Below are 26034 nucleotides of genomic sequence, written 5' to 3'. Positions count from 1 at the left end.
CTTATCAAAGGGAATCAGAGTTTTGCTGAGACTTGAAATCAAGCACATCCATCATACTTGGACTTGTTTCCTCCGATTTTTGCTTGTTTGTTAAAAGAACACAAGCTGCCAATGTAAGTAGCCTGCAGTGGTTATTTGAGACTTAGGGAGAATGTTGCAGTTTGTGTAAGAAGTTATTAAATACACAAAAGGGTGCTAGGAAATAATGCTATTGACAATAGCAGTAACTGCTGTTTCCTTTTGGACATATTCAGAAAGGCGACTTTCAGTAAAGTACATTATTCAAACCTCCAGTTCACATGGGAAACTGACCAGAGATACTAAGTGTAAGACTCAGAAATGAGAGCTTGAAGTAGAGGTTTCCAGAAGAGACCAGCACCCCACAGATCCCTTTTGATAGGTGGGTGGGTTCAGCAGTCTCATTCACCTGACATCATATGTTGTCATGTGGATTCATGCCTACTATCAGCAGGGGATCTCTCGGGAGCGCCTGATCTGATCATGTCAGGTGAGTTACAGGTGGGCATGGCCAACAGAAAATGGCTATACAAGCCAGATTCATGGGCCTAATTTGGCCTGTTGTAAACCATGCTTTGTTTCACAAACTGCAAAACAGCCACAAGCTGCCATGCAAATGATCCAACAAACTATGGTTTGTTTCTTGAATGGTCTTTGTGTAGGAGGTGCTAACTACACTGTAGCTGTGAGTTGCAAATTGCAGACCACACTCTTTTCTTATGGGCAGTACTGACAATGGGCAGTACTGAGGGAAAGCTCACTAGGTCCCCCCACCCTTTCTTCCAAGGACTGTATTTCTGTATTGCAAGGGGTTTGAAAATCTTAAATTTTTGCCAGTTTGACCTATGTGAATGATTGTTTTTATTCTCTTCAGCAATTGCAGTGTAACTAGATCTATATGTACATATTAAAATCACAGAAATTGCTACAATTTAATAAGGGAAATTGGAGTATCACTATATACAGTTTGCTTTTGACTGGACTTAACCATCCAGGGATCCTTTACATTTACCTTTTACAGTTTGTGTTTAACTCTTTGCTTTCATGTTCCACGAATTTTAGATGTTAGTAAGGAATACAGTGGTACCTCGGGCTACACACGCTTCAGGTTACATACGCTTCAGGTTACAGAAATACAGCTAACCCAGAAATAGTACCTTGGGTTAAGAACTTTGTTTCAGGATGAGAAGAGAAATTGCACGGTGGCGGCGTGGCAGCAGCGGGAGGCCCCATTAGCTAAAGTGGTGCTTCAGGTTAAGAACAGTTTCAGGTTAAGAACAGACCTCCGGAACGAATTAAGTACTTAACCCGAGGTACCACTGTACTTGGTTGCAGTTGCTTTAAAATTTCATTTTCTCAGCAGCAGCTGCAAAGTGCAGTTGTCTGTCTTGTGAGTTAGACATGAATTCTTCTTAGGCAAAGGGCGAGCAACAGCCACTTAGGCATGGGGTGGTTTTGTTTTCGCACTGCTCTTCCGCTTGGCAGAGGTGTGTGATGAAGCAGGGTAAACCATGGTTAACAAACCGTGTTGGGTTCACGTGTAATAAAAAGCATTTGCCAGAACAAGCCAAGACTTGCAAGCCATTCACAAATCATGACTTATGATCATCGTTTGTTGGCAACAAATCAATCATGGTTAATCTACTGGGATGTGTTCATATAATGAAACAAACCATGGTGAGATGCTTTGTTCACACAAAAAGTAGTAAAAATAAAATAAAACTGTTCCTGGAATTTAACACTTCTGTTTTTGACTTCAGGTGGGGAATCACATGGTTTATTGTTTTTCTATTAGGAGAAAACAAACCTACACCTACAAAATTTCCTGCTTGGCAGGGGGTTGGACTCGATGGCCCTTGTGGTCTCTTCCAACTCTATGATTCTATGATTCTATGATTCTATGAAAATTAGCATACCAGAATGAAGCCTTCATTAGAGCACTTTCCCCCATAACATTTATTTTCTATTAGCACGTTATAAAATTAAAATATGTATTCACTGGATCTCCCACCTTCAGTCTGTAGTGATATTATCCATGACAACTTTTACAGTCCTCATCTGTTAGTTGCATAAACTATGTCTGAAACGAGGCTTACCTTGCCAGGTGACATTGCCACATTTCCAGACGCAGCTTCCATGAAAGCAATGAGAAATCCACTATTCCCTCATAAGCAGTATATCACTCCTTCTTAGTGAACTCAGCTGCTGAGTGCAGAGAGGACTGTAGCTACCACAAGGTCACAGAGAAACAAGCAGTAAATATTTGCATGCACAGGGATATTCCAAGGTTCATAGAAGTACACAATATTTACTGGAAAATCTCTAAAGTTGGCATTCCCCAAAGACAGCTCAGCGAGGACTGCGTATGCTCAGTGGACATAGAATTAGGATGTACCATCAAAATAGAGGAAATGCATCACCAAAAAAGATGAGACATATTTGCATAATATTTACACGTGACTCTTTCTATGTAAAAATGCAACTTTAGAAAACTCCTATAGTTTAAATAAAAATGCAAAATGTCTCACTGTAGTGAGGAGAATTGTGACCTGAGGATTTGTGTGTCTGTGGAGTCGGCTGCCCCAGGGCTGTGGATGATCTCTCCCAGCGCCTTCATATAGATATTTAAAAGCATGGGGGGGGGAGAGGACGGAACCCTGAGGCACCCCACAAGTGAGAGCCCAGGGGTCTGAACACTCCTCCCCCAATACCACTTTCTGGACACGGCCCAGGGGAAAGGAGCAGAACCACTGTATAACAGTGCCCCCAGCTCCCAGCCCCTCTAGACGGTCCAGAAGGATGTTATGGTCAAAGGCCACTGAGAGATCCAGCAGAACTAGGAAACAGCTCTCACCTTTGTCCCTAGCCTGCCAGAGACCATCGACTAGCATGACCAAGGCAGTTTAAATCCCATGGTGAGGCCTGAATCCCTGTTGGAAGGGATCCAAATGGTCCGCATCCTCCAGGCGTGCCTGGAGTTGTTCAGCAACCACCTGCTCAATCACCTTTCCCAAGAATGGTAGATTTGAGATTGGGCAACAGCTGGCAATATTGGCCGGGTCTAAAGATGTTTTTTTAAGAAGCAGTTTAATGACTGCCTCTTTCAGTGGGGGCTGTGAAGGCTCCCTCACAGAGGGAAGCATTCACCACCCCCCAGAGACCATCGCCCAGCCCTTCCCTGCTTGCTTTTATCAGCCAGGATGGGCAAGGATCAAGGAGACAGGTGGTCGGTTTCACTTGTCCAAACAGCTTGTCCACGTCCTCAGAGGTAACAGATTGGAATTGATCCCATGTAACAAGACTAGACAGAACTCTAGCACTCTCCCGCCCCGGCCCTGCTCCCACTGTGGAGTCTGCCTCCTTCCAAATCTGAGCGACTTTATCTGCAAAAAACTTTGCAAAAGCATTGCAGGAGATATTGGGGTCCCTACCCGGCCCCGGTGATGAAGGTGGTTCTGATAGACTGTGAACCACCTGAAAGAGTTCCCTCCTGCTGTTTTCTGCAGATGCAATAGAGGCGGTGAAGAAGGCCCTCTTCGCCGTCGCCATTGCTGCTTGGTAGGCTCAACGTTGAGCTCTAGCCCATGTCTGGTCTGATCCAGAGTGAGTTTTCTGCTACCAGCGCTCTAGCCATCTCAACAATTGTTTCATCGCCCAGGGAAAACCACGGGGCTGTCCAGGCTCCATGCAATTGGAGAGGGTGCTTTGGAGCTAGACAGTCAATAGCCCTGGTTAACTCTGCATTCCAGTGGGCCACCAGGGAATCAGCTGAAAGGCCATCAACATGGGATAAAACATCCCCTACCACTCTTTGGATGCCAATTGGATCCATTAAGTGGCGTGGGTGGACGATCTGAATCGGTCCCACCTCCCTGCAGAGGGGAAGGGTTGCAGAGAAGTCCAGTTGCACCAGGAAGTGATCTGACCATGGCACTTCTTTAGTTTCACTTTTACTTAGTGTCAGATCACCAACATCCATAGAGGTAAACACCAGGGATAAGGTATGTCCGTGGCTATGAGTTGGGCCAAACTTATTCAGGGACAGCCCCATGGAGGACATGCTTTCCACGAAGTCACAAGCGGTCCCTTGTAAGTTCGTTTCAGCATGGATGTTAAAACCCCCAGGACAACCAAGCTAGGTGTCTCCACGAGCATATCCGCCACGACCTGAAGCAGCTCGGGCAGGGAATCCTTGGTGCAACGGGGAGGTCGGTACACCAAAAGGAATCAAGTACTGCCCCTATTGCCCAACTTCCAGAACATGCACTCAGAGAACTGGGTCTTCCCAATAGGACACCTGGTGCAGACTAATGACTTCCTAAAAATCACTGCAACCCCCCCTCCCTGCCCACATGACCTGGGTTGCTGTGTGTAAGAGAAACCTGGTGGACAAGCAGCGGCAAGGACAGGCCCATCTGCTTCATCCAACCAAGTCTCTGTCATGCATGCCAGATCAAATCCTCCATCCACAGTGGTTTTATTCATCATTGACCTGGCATTGCACAGCAACACTTTCAGGTCATGTGGGTTTCCCTTGCTGATTCCAGTATCCTTCTGGTCAGGACCAGCTGCCCAATACATCCGCCCCTGTGGAACCCCCCCCAGCCATTCTGTTGGCTGAGGCCCATGCCCAGGCAGCCCTGACCCTTTCCCCTTAAAAAACAAAATACAAACTATACAATAATATAACAAAATAATGAAAGTAAAAACAAAGCAAGAAACAATTATGCTAAAATTAAACTACTCCCTGCCCAAACATTTGTCCCACCCCAAACAGAAAGAAAATAATAAAATAATATTACATTATAAAAAACCACCATTTGAGGTGCAGCAGATTAAGAACTTAAAACCATTTTCGCCGCATGCTGCAGAGAGCTGCTCAGAGTATGTGTGAGTGTAGGTCCCATCCCTTGGGCCTGGTGGAATTGACTTGCAGGGGGGAGTGGTCTTGCCAAACACTCACAGGAGCAGCAACAGCTTTAAGTAGACATGCTTGGGATGGGACTGGGGGGGGGGTGGAGAAAAATCCCTAGCTAACTTTGCAAATGCAGGTGCAGTTGCTTGCCCATTGGCTCTGAGGCACTTCTTTCGCTCCAATGCTCCTCTGCCGAGCTGCGAAGATCCCACCAGTGTGGATTAAGGATCTCTCCTAGCCTTCTGGCCATGGAATCGGGCAGAGGGTGGAGGCAGGCAGACCCTGGGGGGAAGCATTGGTGAGCAGGAGACTGGCTGAGCAGGCAACTGTGGAAAGCAAACTGGACAGGGAGGAGCATTTCATATTTGTAGAGGAGAGCAAGGCGGGGAATTGGGGAGCCAAGATACTCTTAAAAGGGCTGCAAACTAGTGGCCAAGATTTCCTTTGGCACAGGAACAAAGCAGGATAGCTTATTAATTTCCATGGCTGAATAGTGGCACTTGGAGGCCATGCTTGTGGTTTGAATACACATGCACTGCCCTGGAAACAAAAACTGGAGTTCCAATCAGTTCCTCTATTTGGTGACCTCTGTTGCCACCCTTACTTATTCCAGCCCATACCATTTGATCTCCCTTCATAGGGGGCACAATAGCATCTTGTGGGTGAACCGCATCAAATATCCATATGCAGATTCATATGCAGATTGTCCTTCTCCCTGCTTTCATCCAATATTCTTTCCGTTACCACTGATAAGTTTGTTTTGTTTTAGTGGGGGGATTCCTGTATTCAGGAGCAGATGGGCAACTTGCTGCTGCATCTGTTGACCGATGCCTTTGTGTGAGCTTACTAACATGGACTGGAGAAGAGCCTTTCTAAGCGTCTGGTACAATTGTTGCTCGGCTGTGCTGCTTCATTCAGACTGCAGTCAATCAAGTGAGGTTGTGCGGCTACATGACTGAATAGTTCTTCACTGGACAGGGGAGGGGGCTGAAATCTATCATATCAGGGGGCTTAAAACTAGCTAGCTTGGAACCTTCTCCAACATCTGTTTATAAATCAAAATGAATATTCCAGCTGGGGTTTTTTTTTTTGCTGTTTGTCAAGAGAGCTTCTACTGCATCTGCAAAAGGTGATACATAACAGTAAATACTTGTGAAGAAAATGTGGTGATCTGAACTTGCCTTAATACAAAGCTTAAGATGAGCTTAGTATTTGGTTAATTACAAGCCATATTTCCATGTCACTTATGTAAATCTTCCTTGTCTGTTTTAGCAGGTAATTTGTGGGCCAGTATCACTTAATTGTTCTGAGTGCATAATGATATACCAGCATTTTGAAATTTAATTAAAATGTACAAATCTGAACATTAAGGGGTGGGGAAAATTATTTTTGAATTATTAATCATTCCTCCTCTAGGAAATCTTGTTGCTCTGCAGGAGATTTGTCCAGTGTACAACTAGATATGTTTTTTTTCCTTCTCTTTCACAGACAGACAATTTTCCCGCAGAGCCCAATTACATGGGCAGCAGGCAGCAGTTTGTTCAAAGGTAAGGCCTATTAAATAACTTTCTCGGCTTCCCCATTTGCATCCTATTCAGAAATTCCTTTGCCAGAAAGAACAATTCAAATGGGGTGGGGGGAAATAAATACAAGTTTAACACATTCTCTCCCCCTTTCTCTCTTGTTCTCTTTCCTTTCATACATGAAACATCAGTAGCTCCACATTCAAGGACCCTGAGAGAGCCAGCTTGAGAGACAGTGGCCATGGGGACAGTGACCAAGCAGACAGTGACCAGGATACCAACAAAGGCTCCTGTTGTGACATGTCGGTTAGAGAGGCCCTCAAGATGAAAGCGACTTCGACTAAAAGCCAGCCACTCGAACCAGGTGAGTGAAGCAGCCACCGCTTGCTACGTCTGCAGCTTAAGCAATGATTAGAAACCTATTACTTCTGTTCTGGCAGTAGATAGGCAAGCCCACTGATAATGCTATCAGATGCAGCACTAAATCTTCCAGCCAACTTGCCACACAAACATATTCTCTCTCTGCTTGTATGCATATACCACACACATATAAATATACTGGTGTATATACACATACATATGTAATAATTAGAAACTGGAACAGACAGTTATCATGCCTGTTCAGCCCCAACAAGCCATGTATTAATGAGTAATAGTGGTGTTTCCCCCCTGGGATCCAGAGAGGCTTTTAACTAGCTCCACATCTGCAAAGAGGCCTTGGGACTTTTTGGGAGTATCTTGTGATATGGCATATGGGCCTGATATTTAAAGACAGAAAAAGCAAAAATCTCACCGGGTGTATACAAAGCAGCTCTTTGGATCCTGACTTTATGTTCTTGAGGACTTCTAGAAATGGATAGCCTGCTGCTGTTTTTCCTTAGTGTTGTCCCGAAGAGTGAAGTTGGATTTACACAGTTAGAGCAATGGTTTGATCATCACATCTGCCCTTCTCCACCACATCGGTGGAATATTCCTTGCCTAAATGCTTAATTGTGATAACAGACTCATGGTTAGAAAGCTCATGGGACCCAAGATATTAGGTGATAGCTGCATTTATTGCGTGGAAAAATATGGCCACAGTATGGTTATACTTTTCCTTTTTCACTTGCTATGATAATTTGGCAGGATAAACATTTGAAATCAGAACCAACTCCAACTAATGGTGGCTTCATGTTTTTTTGTTTCCAAGATTGATTTCATTATCAAATATAAAACATTGTTGGCAACCTCAAGAGTCGGGGGTTGTGTTTCGAACCCCCATGTGCAAAGTCTCGTAAAATGGGGAGTTGCCTAGATCAGCTCAGCTGCTGGGCAGGGAAGAACCTTCGAGGAGGCCCTTCGAGGAGACTGAAGAGAATGTCCTTTTCGGGCCCTGGGAAGGGTCTCCTCAGGAGCCAGGACTCCTATCCAGGGTGTTCCCCATTTCCGGGTTCAACTTCCAGGATCCTGGCAACATCTGTGTGCACAGTTGTGCACAAATAGAGAATGTGTAAATGAGGAGTTGCCTGTGCTACTAAATGATCAAATCACGACACAGGGCTCACTCCACCAAGTGCTAGTGCGATGCAGGTTCTAATTTTTTCAGTGGATTCTAACTCAAGCCCTCAATCTGTTCCTTTGCTGTGTTTGTTTGTTTTTAATTGCAACCTCTTGCAACACACTCGTTAATTTGCCTGCTTGAGAACCCGGAGCACCTGCCAGATATTCATGCATGTTGCAGAGGGCAACATGGTGTTCTCCAGATGTCGCTGGACTGCAGTTCCATCAGCCCCAGTCAGCATGATAGAAATTGTAGTCCTGCAAAATCTGGAGGGCACTGCATTGGCTTCTCCTGTTATGGAGGATTCTGTATCCTGTTCTGAGATACACAGCTCCTGCCAGGCACCATTCCAGGCCCTTTAGAACTCACTTTAGAACATGGCAGAGGAAGGTTAGTCTCCAGGGGCAAGTTGTCTTTCAGAGAAATTTGTCCACCATGGTTAATCTCATGAGGAAGCCTCTGACAAGTTTCCAAACAATCCCAGGAGTTCCCTGAAACGCAGTTTGAAAACCCCTGTCTCACTGAAATAAGTGGAAGCTGTGCAGATCCTTGGTACACCCACGATCTGGCCCCTAGTTAGTAAATCATTTCATTTACAAGCTACAAAGAAGTTACTGACAGGTGCCTGTGACACTGCTAGAGTGAAGTACAGCAGAGCAGTGACTGTTCTCAACTGGGTTATATTTACAGAGACAAAAGCATTTCTGTTTCGCCAAAGTCTGTGTATGATTTGGTTTATGCTCCCTTTTGCTAAGAGTAAGTTTATTTCAAAAGAAACCCATTATTTCCTATCAGTGCCAGTTAAACTGAGTATATCAGCTGTGTGTCCGTGTGTGTGTGTGTGTGTGTGTGTGTGTGTGTGTGTGTGTTGTACATTTTGCTTCCAAGCAGTGAGGAGGAACACAGCTGAAATATTTTGAATTTGGTTTCTCATCTCCATTAGTCATTTCAGCTTGTTGTGTGGAAAATGATTCACAGCACTGAGGATGTTTTAAAAATTGATTAATTAAGTCTTTCTTAATGAGAAGCTATATTTATAATTAAGCAGAAACACATTCTAAGCTTTCTATTAATTGGTGATTAATTAGAACTAGATTTTTGCCTCCAGCACAGCCAGAATTGTACCACATTCATCAGCAAATGCACGCTTGGCTTCATTTTCTTGATCATGTCAAGAATGCAATAAGATTTTGTTTCCATGTAGAATATTTAGAATGCTGCATTGTAATTTATTCCTCATTCATTCAAGGGAGGACCTCATGACCTTGTTTTCCAAATGATAGATGCCAAATTCCCCCCTTTGCATAGCGACTCTTGGTTTATAATTGAACCACTATTCTGTGTAAATATTTCTCTCTAAAAAAAATCTCTTCTAACATATATACCTGCTAATTTATTTTAATATGAAAAACACAGAATAAGACTTCCAAACGGTTTCTATAGCTTGGGTTGTACAGCTGTTGAAGAATTGTGCCAGATAGAATATATTTTGGCATTATGAGGGACATTTTTAAAAGCTTCACTACATTTGCTGGGGAAAGAGTGTGGAAGGGTTTTTCATTTCCTAGCTGCCATCAAATTTTATCTACACTGAAATTCATAGTAGCTTTTAAAAGCCTTGCTTCAACAAGAAATCTGCTGGATTTTGTAGGAAAATTAAAGAGATTTCTGTAAATTTTTTCTTACATTTTTATGCCAGTCTTCCTTGAAGAAGATTTAGAATTTAACCTCACAACAACCTTGTGAAGTAGGATAAATGGAGAACTACTGAGACTCGCCCAAGGGCCACAAAACAGCTTCAAAGCTGAATGGGGAGTTGAATCTGGGATTCTCATCTCCCTGTCCACAACCTTGTACATGCTGTCTATATATTTGCTGTCTGCAGAATACATGAGCTTGAATCTCCCAGGTACTTTTTTTTGTTTTGTTTTCTCAAGTTCCATTTAAATGAATAGGAGAACCCACAACTGTGCTTTTCTGCAAGTGCTGTTTATTGCAGTGGCTGAAGAAACCTACAGTGGACAATGCCTATAGATGCAAAAAAGCAGAGTGAAAGTCAAAATACTGGTGAACAGGATATGCCCACCATATGTTGCTTTCCCCAAATATCATGGAAAGTGTTGCCCTCTTTAATTCTGTATGTCAGGAAAGTCAGAAATGTTCAGAGTTGCAGGTAGATTCTTCTGGTCTAATTGCATCCATTTTGGAGACCCTGACGGATGTGATCAGCCTCTCTCACTCTCATGTTCTCCAGTGCTAGCTGGGGCTATTGAGAGTTACAGTCTGAAACATCTGGAAGGTACCAGGTGAGGGAATGCCCAACATGTGTTCCATTAGGCCCAGAAACAGAATCCTGGCCCTCACCAGTGGCACCTGTGAGGTACCTGACTTCTATTCCTACTGAGGAATACTAGTTCATGTATCCAGATAAATAACATGGTCTGTCCAAACTATATCCCAAATCAGGCTGGGTAGGCAAGAGGTGAGTTTTTCTCACTTCTTCCTATTGATTAGGTTTGCTTGCCAAAATTTGGGCAAAAGTTATGAGTTATGGTTGGGATGCTGCAGGCTGTGAGCTGAGGAAGGTGGAGGCTGCATGCAGTACAATTTCAAGGTTTCTGCAGGGCTTAGAAGAAAGTGGTCCATAGGTCACACCAATATAATATATAAAAAATAGGCTCACGCTGTTAGAAGAAACAACAGTTAGAACCCTGCAAGTTGTCCTACGAAGCAAAATATTTAAAAAATCAAAATAAAACAGGTTTAGTCAACCATTACTATTGCTTATATGAGTGATAATGCAAAGTGTTCAGGCAAAGTGTTTCACCATATTCTGGAACCAGCTCGTGCAAACAGCTGGTATTAACTCTTCCATCCTTGGCGTGTAGATTGGGCTGGTCTACTCTTCTAAATACCTAAGAGATGGAAAGATTAATCCTTGTGGGTATGTGCACTATTTGTGTGTTTTATGTGTTTGGATGGATACCCAGGAAGAATGTATGCCTGAGGGTGCCTGCAGTAGGAGAAGGTATTTTACAGATGTACTTCAAGGAGTAACAGTAACCCTTACTGTACATCTTCAAAAACAGGAAATGAGAAAGAATATATTTTAAAAGGTTAAAGAAAAGAGGCACCAAGGGTTTAATAATGCTGAACTCATTGTGTGGCTGTGCATCATTAATGATTTCCGATACCATTTTGAGAACAGATTGTCCCTGAATTTTCTTTAATTATTCTCCCTTCCCAGGCTACATAACTAAAGAATTGTGGAGGTTGCTGCATCTCAATTTTGGAGAAAAGTACACACATTTATAAATATAAGGACTAATAGTTATTTCTTTAGCATATGTGAAAGTAAATAAAGCGCTAAAGAGAAATTTTTGTAATGCTAAGTCTGTTGGTGTGTTTGCGTATGGAGGAATTATTCAAGGCAGCAGAATGGTAACAGCCAAACCAGAAGAAGTGACCTGAATGGCTCCTCTCATTCTAGCATAGTCTTGCCCTGCACTCCTTACCTTTGGCCATCGTTGCTGGATCTGATGGGAGCTGTAGTCCAGCGGCATCTGGAACACCACAGGTTCCTCATCCCTGTCCTGGAGTAACAGGGTCCCAGTGTCCCCAACCACCAACTGCCATATTCTGCACCATTCTTTGAAAAGGGAAGCTGCCTCTTTTGAGCTCAGATAAGGATCATTTCACAGTTTTCTGGGGATTTATCAGCTCCTGCCCTGTGGCTATGTATCTTTTTATACATTGCAGTCAGCTGTTGTTGGCTGCACATGGTGGGGTGTGTGACTTGCTCAGTGGAACTCAGCTGCGGCCCCTCTCAGGTGGGGGCCATTGTCATTCTAAGAGAATGAGGGAGAAGTTCATGGTGAGCTCTATTTTTCTAGAAAAACAGCTCTGGTGATATATACACACTTTCATTCTACACTGCCACATGTGAAGTGACCCTGAACTTTAGGATCACAAAGTCTACGACCTCCCTTAGCAAATGACTGGTCACACCACATACTTCAAGAGTCATTCTTTCAAACTGTGGAGACACATCGCATGCAAAGTTGCTTTGATCAGAACAGAAGATGCTTCAGGCATCTCACTGCTCCCCTTAGCTCTCAGGTTGTATTGGTCCAGCACGGTGCTTTTTCTTTATTACAGTGGATCAGAAGAGAAGCCATATTATTATTATTTGCCTGTGATGTTCAAACTTTGTAGAAGGGAAATAAAATAAAAGACACATCTCTTAACTTGGTTGAAATCCTTGGGAATGCCAATGTGTGTCTGCTTTAATCTTCCAGTTTCTCAGCTAAACAAACACAGTCCCTATTCTCATCTCACTTGACAAGGCTTGGTTGAAAATGAAGGAATAATGAAGAAGAAAATCTTCTTCAAGAATATCTGCTCTTCAGGAAATGTTGCTTAAAAAGAAAGCTCCACAGATAGCAATATTTGCTCTGTGCTAGCCTCCTTGGTAAATGTAAATAAAGGAAGGAGAATAAAAAATGAGGGTGCTTTGATAAATCTTGGCAGGTGGCCTAAAGGAGAAAAAGCTTGTGTAAAAGAAAGCATAATCATTGGGACAGAAAGTCTTGTGCAATAACCAAGCATGTCCCCTTTAAGTTATCTTCACTCTAGCTATCTGAAGGAAGTCTCTACCTACTCTTTCTATTAAAATGTCTAGCTGTCTCATAAGCTTATTTATGCTCTCTGATTCACTGGCCTTACTAAGCAGCTCCCTCCATATGTTTACTACTCTTTAAGGGAAATTGTTCAGCTTGACATTTTGTTTGTGCCTCATTTTTAGACTGTGTGCTCCCCCCACAAAAAATCCTCGTCAAGCCGCGTTACCAGAATTGAACTCTGCTTTGTTAACTAGCATTTTGCTGGGATTTGGCATTGTTCTGCAGGTCTCCATCTAAAGGCATAACCATGTGCAATCTAAAACAAGGCAGGAATACTTCCCCATTCTCCCATAATGGCAGCCCAGGGATTGCCAAATGTGATAACTGAGTGAGGGAGAATGGCAGGAGCACTTGCGCTTTCCCTGCCTTCGCACACAGAAGCTTAACCCACTGGATGCATGTAGGTGGACCTGGAGTCCCAAATACTCAGGGTCCTAGTTCACAGGAATAACCTACATGCAGTCAGCAGGCTGCCCCATTGTGGACATGCCCTCAGCAAGCAGACAGTCTTGCGGGGAGAGAGGGCTGGTGCAGGGCAAATGTGTGTGGCCCTCCGGTGTCCTCCCTCATGTGATTATTATCAGGGGCTTGAGAATAATGCCTGAGGAAGGCTTGTGGGAAGCTGCTGAATCACGTCCAAATAGTTTTAGTTTTACCTCAAGGGATCATGGGAAGTTCCATAGGGAGATATAGTTATCTCTAACAGAAAACGATCTGCACCACCACTAAACTTTAATTTCCATGTTATTTTAGGAACTAGACAGGAGAACTGGTACAAAACCAATATAAGCTTGCTGTGTAGATGTGCTCCAAAGCGAAACATTCCAGTTACTGCTGGTATCTTCTCATCTCAATTTTGTAAAGTAGGGTGGGGTTAGGGGGTGCTTTCCATATTCATAACATTTATCTAGGTAGTCTGTGTATCCAAACAGTAGGAAAGGTAAAATTAGAAAACAGGAGGGAAGGAAGGAAGGAAGGAAGGAAAGAAAGAAAGGGAAAAGGAAAGGGAAAAAGAAAGAAGGAAAGCATTCCAAACCCTCAAACCCAGTAGGAACCAATTCAATCTCTCAGCTAACTGGTGATTAGGCCACTGAAGGGAACCAGCTTCCCTTCAGCCTAGAACCCAAAGGGCGTGTTGGGGATATATTTCCCCACCTGCATGGAGTGTAATTTAGGGCTGGCCGGTGCCACTTGCGGTTCACCAAACATTGTTCTGTGCTGTGCTCTGGCAAATGCTTCCCCTTTTTGTAGTCCCAATAAGGCAACAAATCAGGACTGATGGACCACATTTGTTTAGCCTTGTGGATCAAAAGTTTTACAGGCCTGGTTTAGAAACAACGAAGAGACATGTGGGACTTAACGCTTGGTGTTGTTTCTACTGGGAGCAGTAGTGGTGGTGGTGGGGTGTAGAGTGTCAGGTCACTGCTTTTCACCAAAAGGAGAGGGAGAAGAGTGAGGCACAGGGGTCTCTCACCTCACCTCTAAAAATTTCACAATTGCAGGCCTGATTTAGGGTCTGGAAGAAGGTAAGCCTTCATTTTTTAGAATTCTTCCATTCTTGCCCAACAGTAAGATTTTTTAAAATGTCTCTAGAAAGCCTTGTGATGCTTTGCTTTGATAGGAAGTACAGTTTAGACGTAAACCATCAGCAGCATCGAAGGGAAAAGAGCTTCCAGCTACTGTTGCAAAATCCACAGCACCAGCCTCATTATCAAATACCTAATGCAGATGAAATCACGAACAGCTTAAAAAACTCTACATGTAATCCTATCAGCCAAACTCAACAAGAAAATAAATCTGAACTCTTATCACGTGAGACATGCTTTATGGAGCTTCAAAGTGGAAGAGGAATTCCATGCTCCCAGAGGCTATTTTGGAGGTTTCTCTGTGGGAAGGAATCTCCACTGAATGCATGAGTTGTTCCTTGACTAATTGAAGAGAATGAGGCAAACTCTGTGTGTGTTTCAGCTACCATATGTACACCAAAACAATCAGAGTGGAACAGATAATAAATAGTATATCATAAAGTTCTAAGGTTTTAAATTGGGAAATCAGATCTGGAAATGATAAAAGTTTTAAAGTTTACAAATCAACTTTCAAGATTCAGTGTTTTCTCAATCTCTGAAACTTAGATTTTAGTGCCAGAAAATAGTATCCATTATTTGTTATTTGTCTCTTGCATTCCATTACATACATGTGAAAGCCACCTATCCCATTTCCCCCCTAAATTCACACTTTCAAGCTCAGTATTATGCTTGAGCTATGAAGCCAAATTCTGCATTTCAAATTTGTTTCATCTTTGCCATTCACATGGTTAATTTGCCCAATTATGCCCGCTATAGGCATAATGCTGCAAGTTGTGAACCTGGTCTTGAGAGCAGAGCTTAATAACCCAGCACCACTCCAGAGAACTACAGTGGTACCTCGAGTTTCATACGCTTCAGGTTACACACTCCACTAACCCAGAAATAGTACCTTGGGTTAAGAACTTTGTTTCAGGATGAGAACAGAAATTGTGCTCCAGCGGCGTGGCAGCAGCAGGAGGCTCCATTAGCTAAAGTGGTGCTTCAGGTTAAGAACAGTTTCAGGTTAAGAACGGACCTCCAGAACGAATTAAGTTCTTAACCCGAGGTACCACTGTATAGGAACAAAGCAGGAGCCTAGCATGGGGGGGGGGTGAGGGGGCGGCTTATGGCATACACTGCCTCATTGCTGGAAATGTTTCCTTCCATTCACGCCGCAAGTGAACCTCATTGAGCAGATCTACGAAACCTTGGCTTTTGCTGAATTGGGCCACCAGTTGCCAGCTGAATCATGCAATAAAGACATGTGATTGCACTGGTGCTCAGAATCAGGAAAATACATTTGGCACATTCTAGGTCCAAAGACTGGTGGGACAATCTTAAAGCTGCTTGTGGTGAGGAAACTGAAGGCAGTTTAATTGCCCACTAATGTCCTGCTTGGGTCACACACTGACAGAGTGGAAGTGAAGCCGGAGGAGCTCTCTAGTCCTCCAGTGTCCTTTCCCCTTTAAAAAGCAGCCCCCTCCACTGAAAACAATGAATGGGGTGGATTTATGGCATGCCCTGAGCTGGCATGAATCTCTCCCAGGGTTGAGGTTTGTGTGTCAGGGTTGAAAGGCTGCATTGCAGGGGGTTAGATGAGATGACCCTCCGAGTCCCTTCCAGCTCTACAAGAGTTCCCCACTCTTTCCGTGATGCCCCACCCCTTTTGACCCTCCTGATGTTGGTAGAACCAGGGCAGTGGGAGCTGCTGTGGCGGTGGGAAGGGTCATCTGACATCCGCTCTCTTGCTTCGGCATTGCAGAGGGAAGTCTGATGAATCCCTCCAAGGGGCGATAGAACTGCAGCTTCAACTTTCCTGGTGAAAATGTTAAGTTGTTAAATCTCTGCTACTGAAATCAGTGAGATCTACAAATTCTCACTTTGGATCTTGTCAGTGGTTTCATATTCATTTAATTATTGTAAAAGATTCTATCTTATTTTTTATTTTTTAAAAAAATCAAATTGGCTCACCAAAAAGTAATATAGAAATTTGTACAAATATAAAACACTCATGATTCAGTTCCATGATTGGGATCTAGGTCATTAATGTCACCATAGACTGACAATTGCTAATTCACTGACCTACATGATAATGGAGCTGTGATCATATGAACACCACTGAACTCTTCAATCTGCGTGATTGTGGGAGAGAGAGCTAGGACGCTAGAGATCTCCAGAACAGTATTCACTTAATAGCAACTCTCAATAATCATTATGGGTGGGGCAGGGGCAGGGGGAGTAATAGAATCATAGAATTGTAGAGTTGGGGGGAGTCATCTGGTCCAGCTCCCTGCAATGCAGGAATTTTTAATCATGACACACAAACTGATATTGAAACAATACAAATTTGTAGTGTAGATACACCCTGGATCTCAATTATGAAATTAACAGCCAAAGTTGCTGGTATCATACCCTTGGAAAATGTTCTTACTATGATTTATATAAAAAATATTTGCACAACAAATTTCCCATGAATAAGAAAGAGTGACAGCTTCTGAAATCCAGGGCTTTGCTATGTTTTCAAAACAATAGGTTTGAATTCCTTAATAGGCTTTGAGTCTCCAGTATGTTTTGAACTTCCTAATGCCACCGGTGATATTTATCCATTGGCTCATAAAAGAAAAACAAAATAAAATTGGAAGCACTTGAATAAATATCTAGAAATTGGCCAGGTTAAATATTGGGTAGCGTGGTCTCACTTTGTAAATTAGAACTCCCCCCCCCCCTTGATCACCAGTATGTTCTTTGCAAATCCTCGGTTCATAGAATATGAATCAATTTACAACCCCAAAGCATGTAAACTGAAATACTTCCTTGATTTTTTCACCATTTGGTGATTTCCTCCCTAACTGTGAGTGTGGCCTAGTTTGGGAGTCCCACCCTAAAATGACACAATCTGTGAAATGTTGTTCACCATTGCTTCCTCCCATAGGTTTTTCCCCCTGGACAGAACATCTTCTCTCTCATTCTCTCTGTGCCCAAAATGAGAGTAGCTGTCAGACTGCACTCCTTGTTCTGACTCCACCTAAGAAACTTTATGTCCAAGAGTACCATCCTCTCCAAGTTGGTTACCCCTAACAAGGTCAGGTAAGAAACTGCCTTGCTGTTGTATGTTAGGACGTGCACGCAATTCCCATCTTCACTTCCATCTAACTCAGGAAACTAGTGGTGAAGAGCAGCCTGGATTGTTGATAGGTAGATTGCAGGTACAGACTCTGGACCCCTTGCCCTGGTTTTCCGATAGAGATTTAGTTTTCATTTTGATTGCGGATTGATGTCTGTGTTTTAAGCAACTAAATACTACAGTCAGGGGAAGCACATCAACACCCAGTGCAAAAAGGTCCCAAATCTCTCCAGCTTTACCTTAAAATATTTGGGGGAGAAAGATGGCTTAAAGCTGAGTAGAAGGGTTGAAAATTCATTCAGTACTTTTAGTACTGTGTATGTTTACTTTAGCAAAACCACCTCCAACCAATTCGTGAAAGAACCATTCACAAAGAACTCTGTTCACCCTCCATATGCAGAGAGGCATGCATGGGGGGGGGGGAGTGGTCCCATGCAGCCTGTTCCTCCCCTGCTATGATTCTTCCGCATCAGTTGCTGGGCAATGGAAATGAGCTGTTCATTCAAATCAAAGTCTTCTGCACCTTGCATGTAAGCCACTTTTGCAAAAGCAGAGGTGGTGCTGCCCATTGAGACCTGGAAACTACCAAACTGCAAGGCAATCTAAAGTAAAGCATGAGACTGAGAAGCCTGGCTGAACTATCATGGTGCCTTGCACAATACCAGGCTGGTAGGGAAGAGAGGACTTAGCTGTATTCATATGAGAAAATTGAGAAGGGCCATAGCTACATGATATGGTACATTATTTGCATATACTGAGGTTCCTTCCTGGCAGGTCTAGTTTTGAAACAGAAACTCAGGGCAGAGCAACGTCTGAGTCTTTCGGAGCTGCTGCCCATCTCATAGTCTAGTTCAGTATTAAGCAGGTTTCTCTACTTCTAATGTCTTTTACAATATGCTTGGTTCTTTCAGCCACAGCTAAAGTATTTTTAGGAACTGCATGCTCAGTTTAGAAGTTTAATTGAAAATTTTAATAAATCTCAGGAACCATTCCACTTGAAAAAAATGTTGATCAAGGTTTCTTTTCTAAATTGTAGTACACAGTGTCATGTGCATGCAGTTCTTGCTGGAATCTGTTGCTCGTGGGGTTGTCAGCCAGTCAGAAAAACAAGCACCACTATGGCCTGACCTCGCTTTGTTTTGTTTTTCCCTTTGCCAGAATCCCAAAGGGCAAGGCACAGACTCCCTTAGTCTCCATCTCCACTTTTTAAAATCAGCACATATCAGGTGATAAAGCAAGTTTTGCACTTATTTCTGCCCCTGGTCCTGAGAACCACTGAGTAACACCTGAGGCCCCAGCACTGGTTAAATAAGAAAAAAGAATACTGAGTGTGTGGAAAGAGGAGCAATGTACAATATCTCACATTAACTTTCCCATCTGAAATGTGTTTCATCTCAAGTAAGACATACCGATTTTGATGGCATTAGCTTTCACACAAGGATGTGGAGCCTTATTTTAATTTCCAACTTGTTGATGCACTACAGGGTGCCTTTCCCTCAGGTAGTGGGGCTCTCCGCAGGGGAATAAGTCTTGGACTGGGGGGGGGGCTTCCCTTCCGCCCTCCCCCTTGTGCTGCTGTTTTCGTTTATTCCAAGTATTGGAAAACAGAGCATACTAAGAAATGATGATGTGAATATGTGCAGGCCACTCCATCCAAAACATTATTTCAGCATTTTGGATAAAAAGTTACTGGCAATGATAAAATTTATTGAAATAAATGGAGAATAGTCCACATTTAAATAGTAGTGTGTTTGCTTGGTTTTAGTTAGTTTCAAAATGTTTTCCTTCTGTTTAAAATCCTAAATTAAAAACAAAAACCCTGTGTTTTGATGTTCACTTAAGCTTTTCAAGTTTCATCCTGAAACAGTGGAGATGGTAATATAATAAAATGGTAAAGGGCCCCTGACCATTAGGTCCAGTTGTGGATGACTCTGGGGTTGCAGCGCTCATCTCGCTTTACTGCTCGAGGGAGCCGGCGTACGGCTTCCAGGTCATGTGGCCAGCATGACTAAGCCGCTTCTGGCGAACCAGAGCAGTGCATGGAAATACCATTTACCTTCCTGCTGGAGCGGTACCTATTTATTTACTTGCACTTAGACGTGCTTTCAAATTGCTAGGCTGGCAGGAGCAGGGACCAAGCAACGGGAGCTCACCCCATCATGGGGATTCAAACCGCCGACCTTCTGATCAGCAAGCCCTAGGCTCTGTGGTTTAGACCACAGCACCACCGGCGTCCCTGAGATATATAATATAATATAATATAATATAATATAATATAATATAATATAATATAATATAATATAATATAATATAATATGTTAGTATTTAAAAACATCTGACCATAGGGTATATTTCACACTGCAGACTTGTATCAGATTGATAGCACTTTTGTGGCTTCATTTTGAGAATTGTAGTTTGGTGACAATGCTAAGAATGATCTGTTTGAGATCCCTCCTCTCCTTCCACAAAGTGCAGCTCAGAGGGTTCCCTGTTAAGATGGAATGAGAACAGCTTGAATGTCTTCAGTGAAGTAGAGATACTCCTATAAACAGTAGGGAACTGTCACATATTTTTGACTACATGAGTGAGAATCAGAAGGAGTGAACAATCTGGAATGCAAAAGTAGAGGAACAGGGTTGGCATTTTGGCCCTCTGCTGGAGAAGGAAATCAAATTTGCCTGTTTGTTACCTATACAATTATATTTGGGAGCTCATTACCATTCTTAAGAATACTTTAACCTATAATTTCCATAAAAGAGATGAAAATCTACCTACTTAACTTGCTTAGTTGTGGAACTCCATTAGAATTAAATTGCAGGCCTATTTATGTATGTGTGTGTATCCAGTTATGTAAATTACAAAATTAGAACAGGCACATAATTAAATGTGACAATGGGCCATGTCCTCCTTTTCTGAAGAAAAATGCACAGAAGGGGAAAATTTAAACTGCATCATCCCGAGGGTTTTTGTCTGCGAGAAAGGCTAGCGGTGGTGCAGAAGTGGAGAGGGTGTGCCTGGACTGCTGAGTGCTTTGGCAACAGTTAATAGTTGTTGAGCATTTATGCAGATATTTACATAGAGAAAGAGCTGTGGCCATAGTAAGTCTCTAAATATGAATAAAGGAAATATGTGATGTACAGACCGGGACCAATCATGAAACGCACTAAGGCAGTCTTTCCAGGTGGTGGATTTTAAGGGGCAATAAAGTAGAGGCAGGAAGTTCTGATCCATCAGGAGCACAATCCACTGGGAATCCACAATTTGCAACCATAATGCTTATTACTAGAAAAACTTCCCAAGAGACCAAACTGTAGGTTTATCAGGGGAAGGGTGTGAGTGTCATTGCGGATCTTCCACCCCGGCCAGCAATTTTTTCAAGATGCTTCTAGAAATATTTAAATTATGTATATAGTGTGTTTGCCTCTTATCTTTCCCTCCCCAAAATGCTAATGTGAACAAGAATAGTTTTAAAGTTTTCTTTGGTGTTAAGGCAACGCTTACTTGACACCAAAATCTATAATTTTAGATGTACAATATTGTAAGTTTGAGGCTATGTTTTATTTAAAAATAATTATTCTAATTGAGTTGGATTGTGAACACAGGATACTTAGGCAGAAGAGGCAGTCTGCTATTGCTGAAAAAGGGTGAGGAATATTAGCAGCATAGAACTGTAGAGTTGGGAGGGATCCCCAGGGCCATCTGGTCCAGTCCCCTGCAATGCAGGAAACTCAACTGAAGCATCCAGGACAGATGACCAGATTCTGGACTTGGGTTCTTTGATGTTCAGAGTAGCAGCCAAGTGTAATCAAATGACTCTCGTAAAGCTAATAGCAATCTGCATGTTCAAATGCAGAGCGTCCTGCTGAAGATGAAGCCATTGCTTTCACTTTCTGACAGGGATTGTTCAGAATCATCTAGTGGTCCACTGTGGGCAAACAAAAACCTGAACTAAGTGGACCTTAGGTCTGATCCGGTTGAGTATTTCTTATGTTCTTTTAATTGGATTCCATGACTTGATGGTATTTTTTCCCTCCACATTCAGCTGATGATACACTGCAATAAACCCTTTTGACCTTCATGCTGCCAGAGCCCACTTTTCATGAAAGCAGGAAGGATTTTTTTTAAAAAAAGTCTGCATTCATGTTATTTCTGCTGGAAATATGCCACCAGCAACATACATTATTCTTGATTCTTCCCCTTTCCTGAAGATGCATGCCCTTTTCATTGTGGAGGTTCTGCTGTGAATTTCTTCCGAAGGGGCTGCTTGTGACTACATGGTGTTAGGGGCAAATGTCACACCATTTCCCATGGGCGGTGTGCCAAATTACATTTCTTTCCATCTGCTCTGCTGCGCAGTTCAGCAATGGGAGAGCAGCGTCTGTGTTGTGACAAACCTGTACTGTGACATCAAAACATATTTCTTTGAGCAGGGATTCAGGCATACATTTTGCTAATGTCCTCCACCTGAGTGAGGCCAGTGAAGTTGTAGTCCTGTGACCTAGGATGCCATTGGCTCAAATATTTGCATCTAATCTCAGCCATGAACTTGGTGGGTGACCTTGGACAAAATGCTATGTCTCAGATGTAGGAACATAGGAGCATGCATTATACTAATTTTTAGTACAGTAAGCCTGCTACTTATGTACATCTAACTTGTGTGCATTCGGCTGTATGTATTTGGCAAAAAAAAATTTTGTTTAAAAAAAAGAAAAAGAAAGGGGGGATGTCCAGGGAAAAAGACTTTGGCAATCCCACCCACCATTGCACCCAGTGTGTTTTGACTATACAAGATTTTGGCTTTATGTACAATCCCTGGAATGTAATTCCTGTGTAAGTTATGGCCTTACTGTATATCTAAAATCCACATTTGGTAGATTCAATCCATATTAGCATTTCCTCATGGTACTGCTGCTGCTTCTTTCTTGCTTGTGATTTGCATGATGCATGTCCCAATTTATAGCTGTTGTGCTAGTTGTGCCCCTTTACTATGGTATTTTTCATACTTGTTTTATAATTATTTGGGAGTGGAGAGGTTCTGCTCTTGCAATGCAAAGGCACAGCTGTTTCCCACAGAGAACCAACCTTGTTCTGTTGTCACTCTTACTGGTGGGAATGGCTTCAAACATGCCAGAGTAGTTTGGCAACCTTTACTCCACCTTTCTCTCCCCCGCACCCGCTTCATCCTTGGGCATGGGGGAAAAGCTCTTTTTGGAAGAAAGTTATATCCACTACTTTACTGACAATTTTTTGAATATTCAGTGTGCAGTAGTGGGCCTGCACAGCTTTGCTTAATGACTGAGCCCTTTTCCCATTCACTTTTCATGGGGATGGAAGTGGACAGAATAATCGAACCATAGAATTGTAGAGTTGGAAGGGACCTTCCAACCCTCTGCAGCACAGCAATCCTGCCCACAGCCATCCCTGGGTGGGCTTGAACCACCAAGCTTCTGGTTACAGCCAGATGCACCAACCCATTGCACCACGGTGCATTGACTTATTTTTAAGTGCTACTGCCGAGTGCATACCAGTGGACTTCAGTAGCTTTGCTTAATGTCAGATGCCTTTTCCTGTTCTCCTGCTTCTGTGGTGATGGTCAGGGATGATTGAACCCATTCACATCTAGTCTGTTTTATCCCATTTATTGGCAGATTTTAAGCCACTACCCCTGTGTGCATTGAACTACATCCTTTCTCCATTATCCTTCAGCTTCCACCATGGGGGATTTGATTTTAGAGGTAATTGTCATTCTCTTTTTTTCTGACAGATGGAGCAGATTTAGGTATTGCCCTTGCTGCTGCACAGCATTGTATGCAAATAGAGCATTCTGTTCACGAAGTGTTTATCAGGAGTCAGAAAGGAAAAACCAAACAGAATATTTATTTCCCCTCACGCCCAAATGTTCTTCAAGTAGATAATAATGAGAGGCATCAGACTATATCCACACCCTAAACCAGTGCATGAAATAAGTTGAATCATAACCATCTGAATGTGATCTGGGCAGAGAGGTCCACAGCTCTGAAAGGTGTTTTACAGCTGTTGTTGGACACTGGAAGACTAAGCATGTGATTTGAGGGTACTCTTGGATTTGGCACCGATTATGGAAACCCAAATGATGGTCAGCTACCAAGAATGCTTTTTACCACTTTTGACTGCTTTGCCAACCACACCCCTGTCTGGAGAGGACTGTGTTACAACACAGCAATCCCTTTTCTGTTCATGTCCAGACCAGATTGCGGAAATGCATTATTTGTGGGGTTGCCTTTAAATATGGTTGGGAAACTTCATCTGGTCCAGAATTCAGCTTCCAGAGTCCTGTTGGAAGCAAGGTCTGTATATAGCTGCACATTATAATAGCTGCACCAGCAAGTTTCTGACCCTATTTTTAAGTACTGGTGTTAATCTTTAAAACTACAAATGATTTGGCCCTGCTATTATTAGACTGCCTGCACCCATGCCACCTTTGCTAACATTTCAATTATGAAATTCCCTTCTACTGAACACTGAACTGTGTTATTCTTCTTTTCATATTTTCATGTTTTGATTATAAGCACCTTTGGGTGGACAATTGTCCAGAAAAGCAGCCTCAAAATCTTTTAATTAAGTAAATAATAAATATTCTACCATATTTCTTCCCTCCCCACCAATTTTTATTGAGCATAAGGCAGAGGTTTGCAGTTCAGAATCATGACTTTATTAATTTCATAGTAGCTGAAAATCCATAGATAATTACAATGCAGATTACTTGAACATACAACTCCACTCTTTGAGGATCCATTTTGAGATATGAATGAACAGAAGTGAATGCTATTAAGAACAGCAGAAAAGCCACCTGCAAAGGAGTGGAAGCCACAAGGCACTCTTTAGGCATGTAATGATTTGCCCAGGAGTGCATGTTTGCACCCAAGACCAAAAAGGAGGCTTTAAAATGTTGCTTACTTACCATGCAGTTATAACCAATAACAGTCATGTGTGGCACTAACTTTTGAGATTACTAACTGTGTGTGTGTGTGTGTGTGTGTGTGTGTGTGTGTTTAAGTGACTTAAGAACCACCCACAATTTCATTACTTATATCCCAAATTAAATGGTGTAATGTAGCACAGGGACATAATACGAAGAGGGAAGAGACGGTATTGTGTAGGCTGCTCTCTGCGTGGCAATTGCTTAAGTGGAAAGTGCCACAACAGTTATACCTGACAAATGAAAGGGGCTTCAGTGTGGATTATATGTCAGTCAAGACTATTTGTCTGTCTAGCCAAATATTGTCTACTTCACCGGCCAGCAGTTCTCAATGGCTTATGGAAGACATTTTCCATGTGCGCAATTGCCTGAGCCTTTTCACTTTAGCCTTAGCAGCCCCTCCCCCAGCTGCTTCACAACAAATGGAGTTGATAGCATTCACCTGCTTTACAGGGTTGTTGTAAAGAGCACTGAGGCAAGGTATGTGAAAGACTTTAAGCACTTAGGAAAATTAATTTTTAAAATATAGATGCAAAGCATTGGTCTTTTCTGTAAGTTTTAATGAGTTAAACCATTGCTGAGTGAATATCAAACTGTTTGTATGGATTGATGAGACTCAGTGCTGCATTTTTGTTGATAATGATCTGATACCATAACCATGCCAAAGCAATTGCATTTTTATGCTTGCTAATGTTACATGCGTTGGCTTAAGATTGTTTTGGCTCAGTTTGATTAATGGTTCACAGAACTGGGTGGCTTCTGCACAAGCCAAGCAGTGACTTCCCCATTCATTTTCGAATCCAGGTGTACCAGGATTGCATCATATTACTGAATAATAAATGCATTTGCAGCTGTAATATATTTTTATTTTTGTTTCAAGTTAAAAATAAGCACTGTTGGAGAAGCACAACTGATCAGAGAACGGTTTTAGAGGATGTTGTGTTTCCTCTTAAATAGCCCAGAAGAATGACTGAATTTAAGTTAATTATGCCTCAATCCATTAAACTCAGAGGGACCTATTATCAAGTAATGTGTTTAGGATTAGGTTAAGTTGTTAATTATGTGGACATTGATGGGATTAAACTGGTTTGTACTCAAGTTTAATTTATTTGTAGATTACAAGCACCCTAGACCTTATAAAAGACCTGGAGTGATTGCTATTTCCTGTCTTTTTCTCCTCTACCACTTGAGTGAATCCTTCTACCATATCCTAAGGACTACTGGGAAGGACTGCAGCTAGAGATTGTCACTTGTCAGTCCCATGTCCCTGCTCCATTAGTTTAACACAGAATGAGGCTTTAGCTGTTGCAGTGAAAAGCTCTGCTTACACCAAAAACAGACAAAGAACCAGCATAAGATGAGGTTGTGTGAGAAATGTAGGATTGCAAAACTCTTTGAGGGCTGGTCCATAAATGTTCATACATTCCCCTTCCTGACTGACTTATGTTTATAAATGGACCATGAGATGAACAACATCACAGATATAAGTTAAGTACTGCCTCACATTACCTTAAAATACAATGCTTTCCAGTGGAGTTCGTTCATGCATTGAGATTCCTGACTTCAGGTGTCCAGGAGCAAGTGCAGGGAGATCAAGAAATGTTTAAGCTGGTATGAACCAGTCCTGAAGCTGAAGGAAGTAGATTACGATTTGTATTCAGTAGAAGGTGGCATGACAGAGGCATCGCTGCCTGTGGCTCGTACGTTCA

The 26034-nt window shown here is 42.5% G+C and overlaps 1 protein-coding gene and 1 long non-coding RNA gene across 14 annotated transcripts in view; one reads left to right on the top strand and one right to left on the bottom strand.

Annotated features, from left to right (window-relative positions):
• PCDH17 (protocadherin 17) overlaps nucleotides 1-26034 on the top strand; it is a 472217-nt gene that overhangs the window by 43092 nt on the left and 403091 nt on the right. For 7 of the 13 annotated variants that reach the window (XM_081858034.1, XM_081858028.1, XM_081858036.1 and 4 more), the window contains exons 2-3: nucleotides 6422-6480; nucleotides 6648-6820. In XM_081858034.1, the coding sequence (XP_081714160.1) occupies nucleotides 6422-6480; nucleotides 6648-6820 (232 nt within the window). Of the gene's footprint in view, nucleotides 1-6421; nucleotides 6481-6647; nucleotides 6821-17175; nucleotides 17331-26034 lie in introns of all 13 variants that reach the window. The other 6 variants (XR_014155545.1, XM_081858037.1, XM_081858039.1 and 3 more) reach the window with 3 other exon arrangements.
• On the bottom strand, nucleotides 9970-11922 carry LOC309339909. Its single transcript, XR_014155645.1, has 2 exons — nucleotides 11512-11922; nucleotides 9970-10911 (listed from the first exon to the last, which is right to left on the bottom strand). It is a non-coding gene; the product is annotated as an uncharacterized lncRNA (long non-coding RNA).

The sequence above is a fragment of the Podarcis erhardii genome (genome assembly GCF_964252035.2).
Source record: "Podarcis erhardii genome assembly, chromosome: 4".
Taxonomy (NCBI): domain Eukaryota; kingdom Metazoa; phylum Chordata; class Lepidosauria; order Squamata; family Lacertidae; genus Podarcis; species Podarcis erhardii.
Note: the sequence above shows the minus strand (reverse complement) of the source record. Positions and strands in the feature narration are given on the sequence as shown.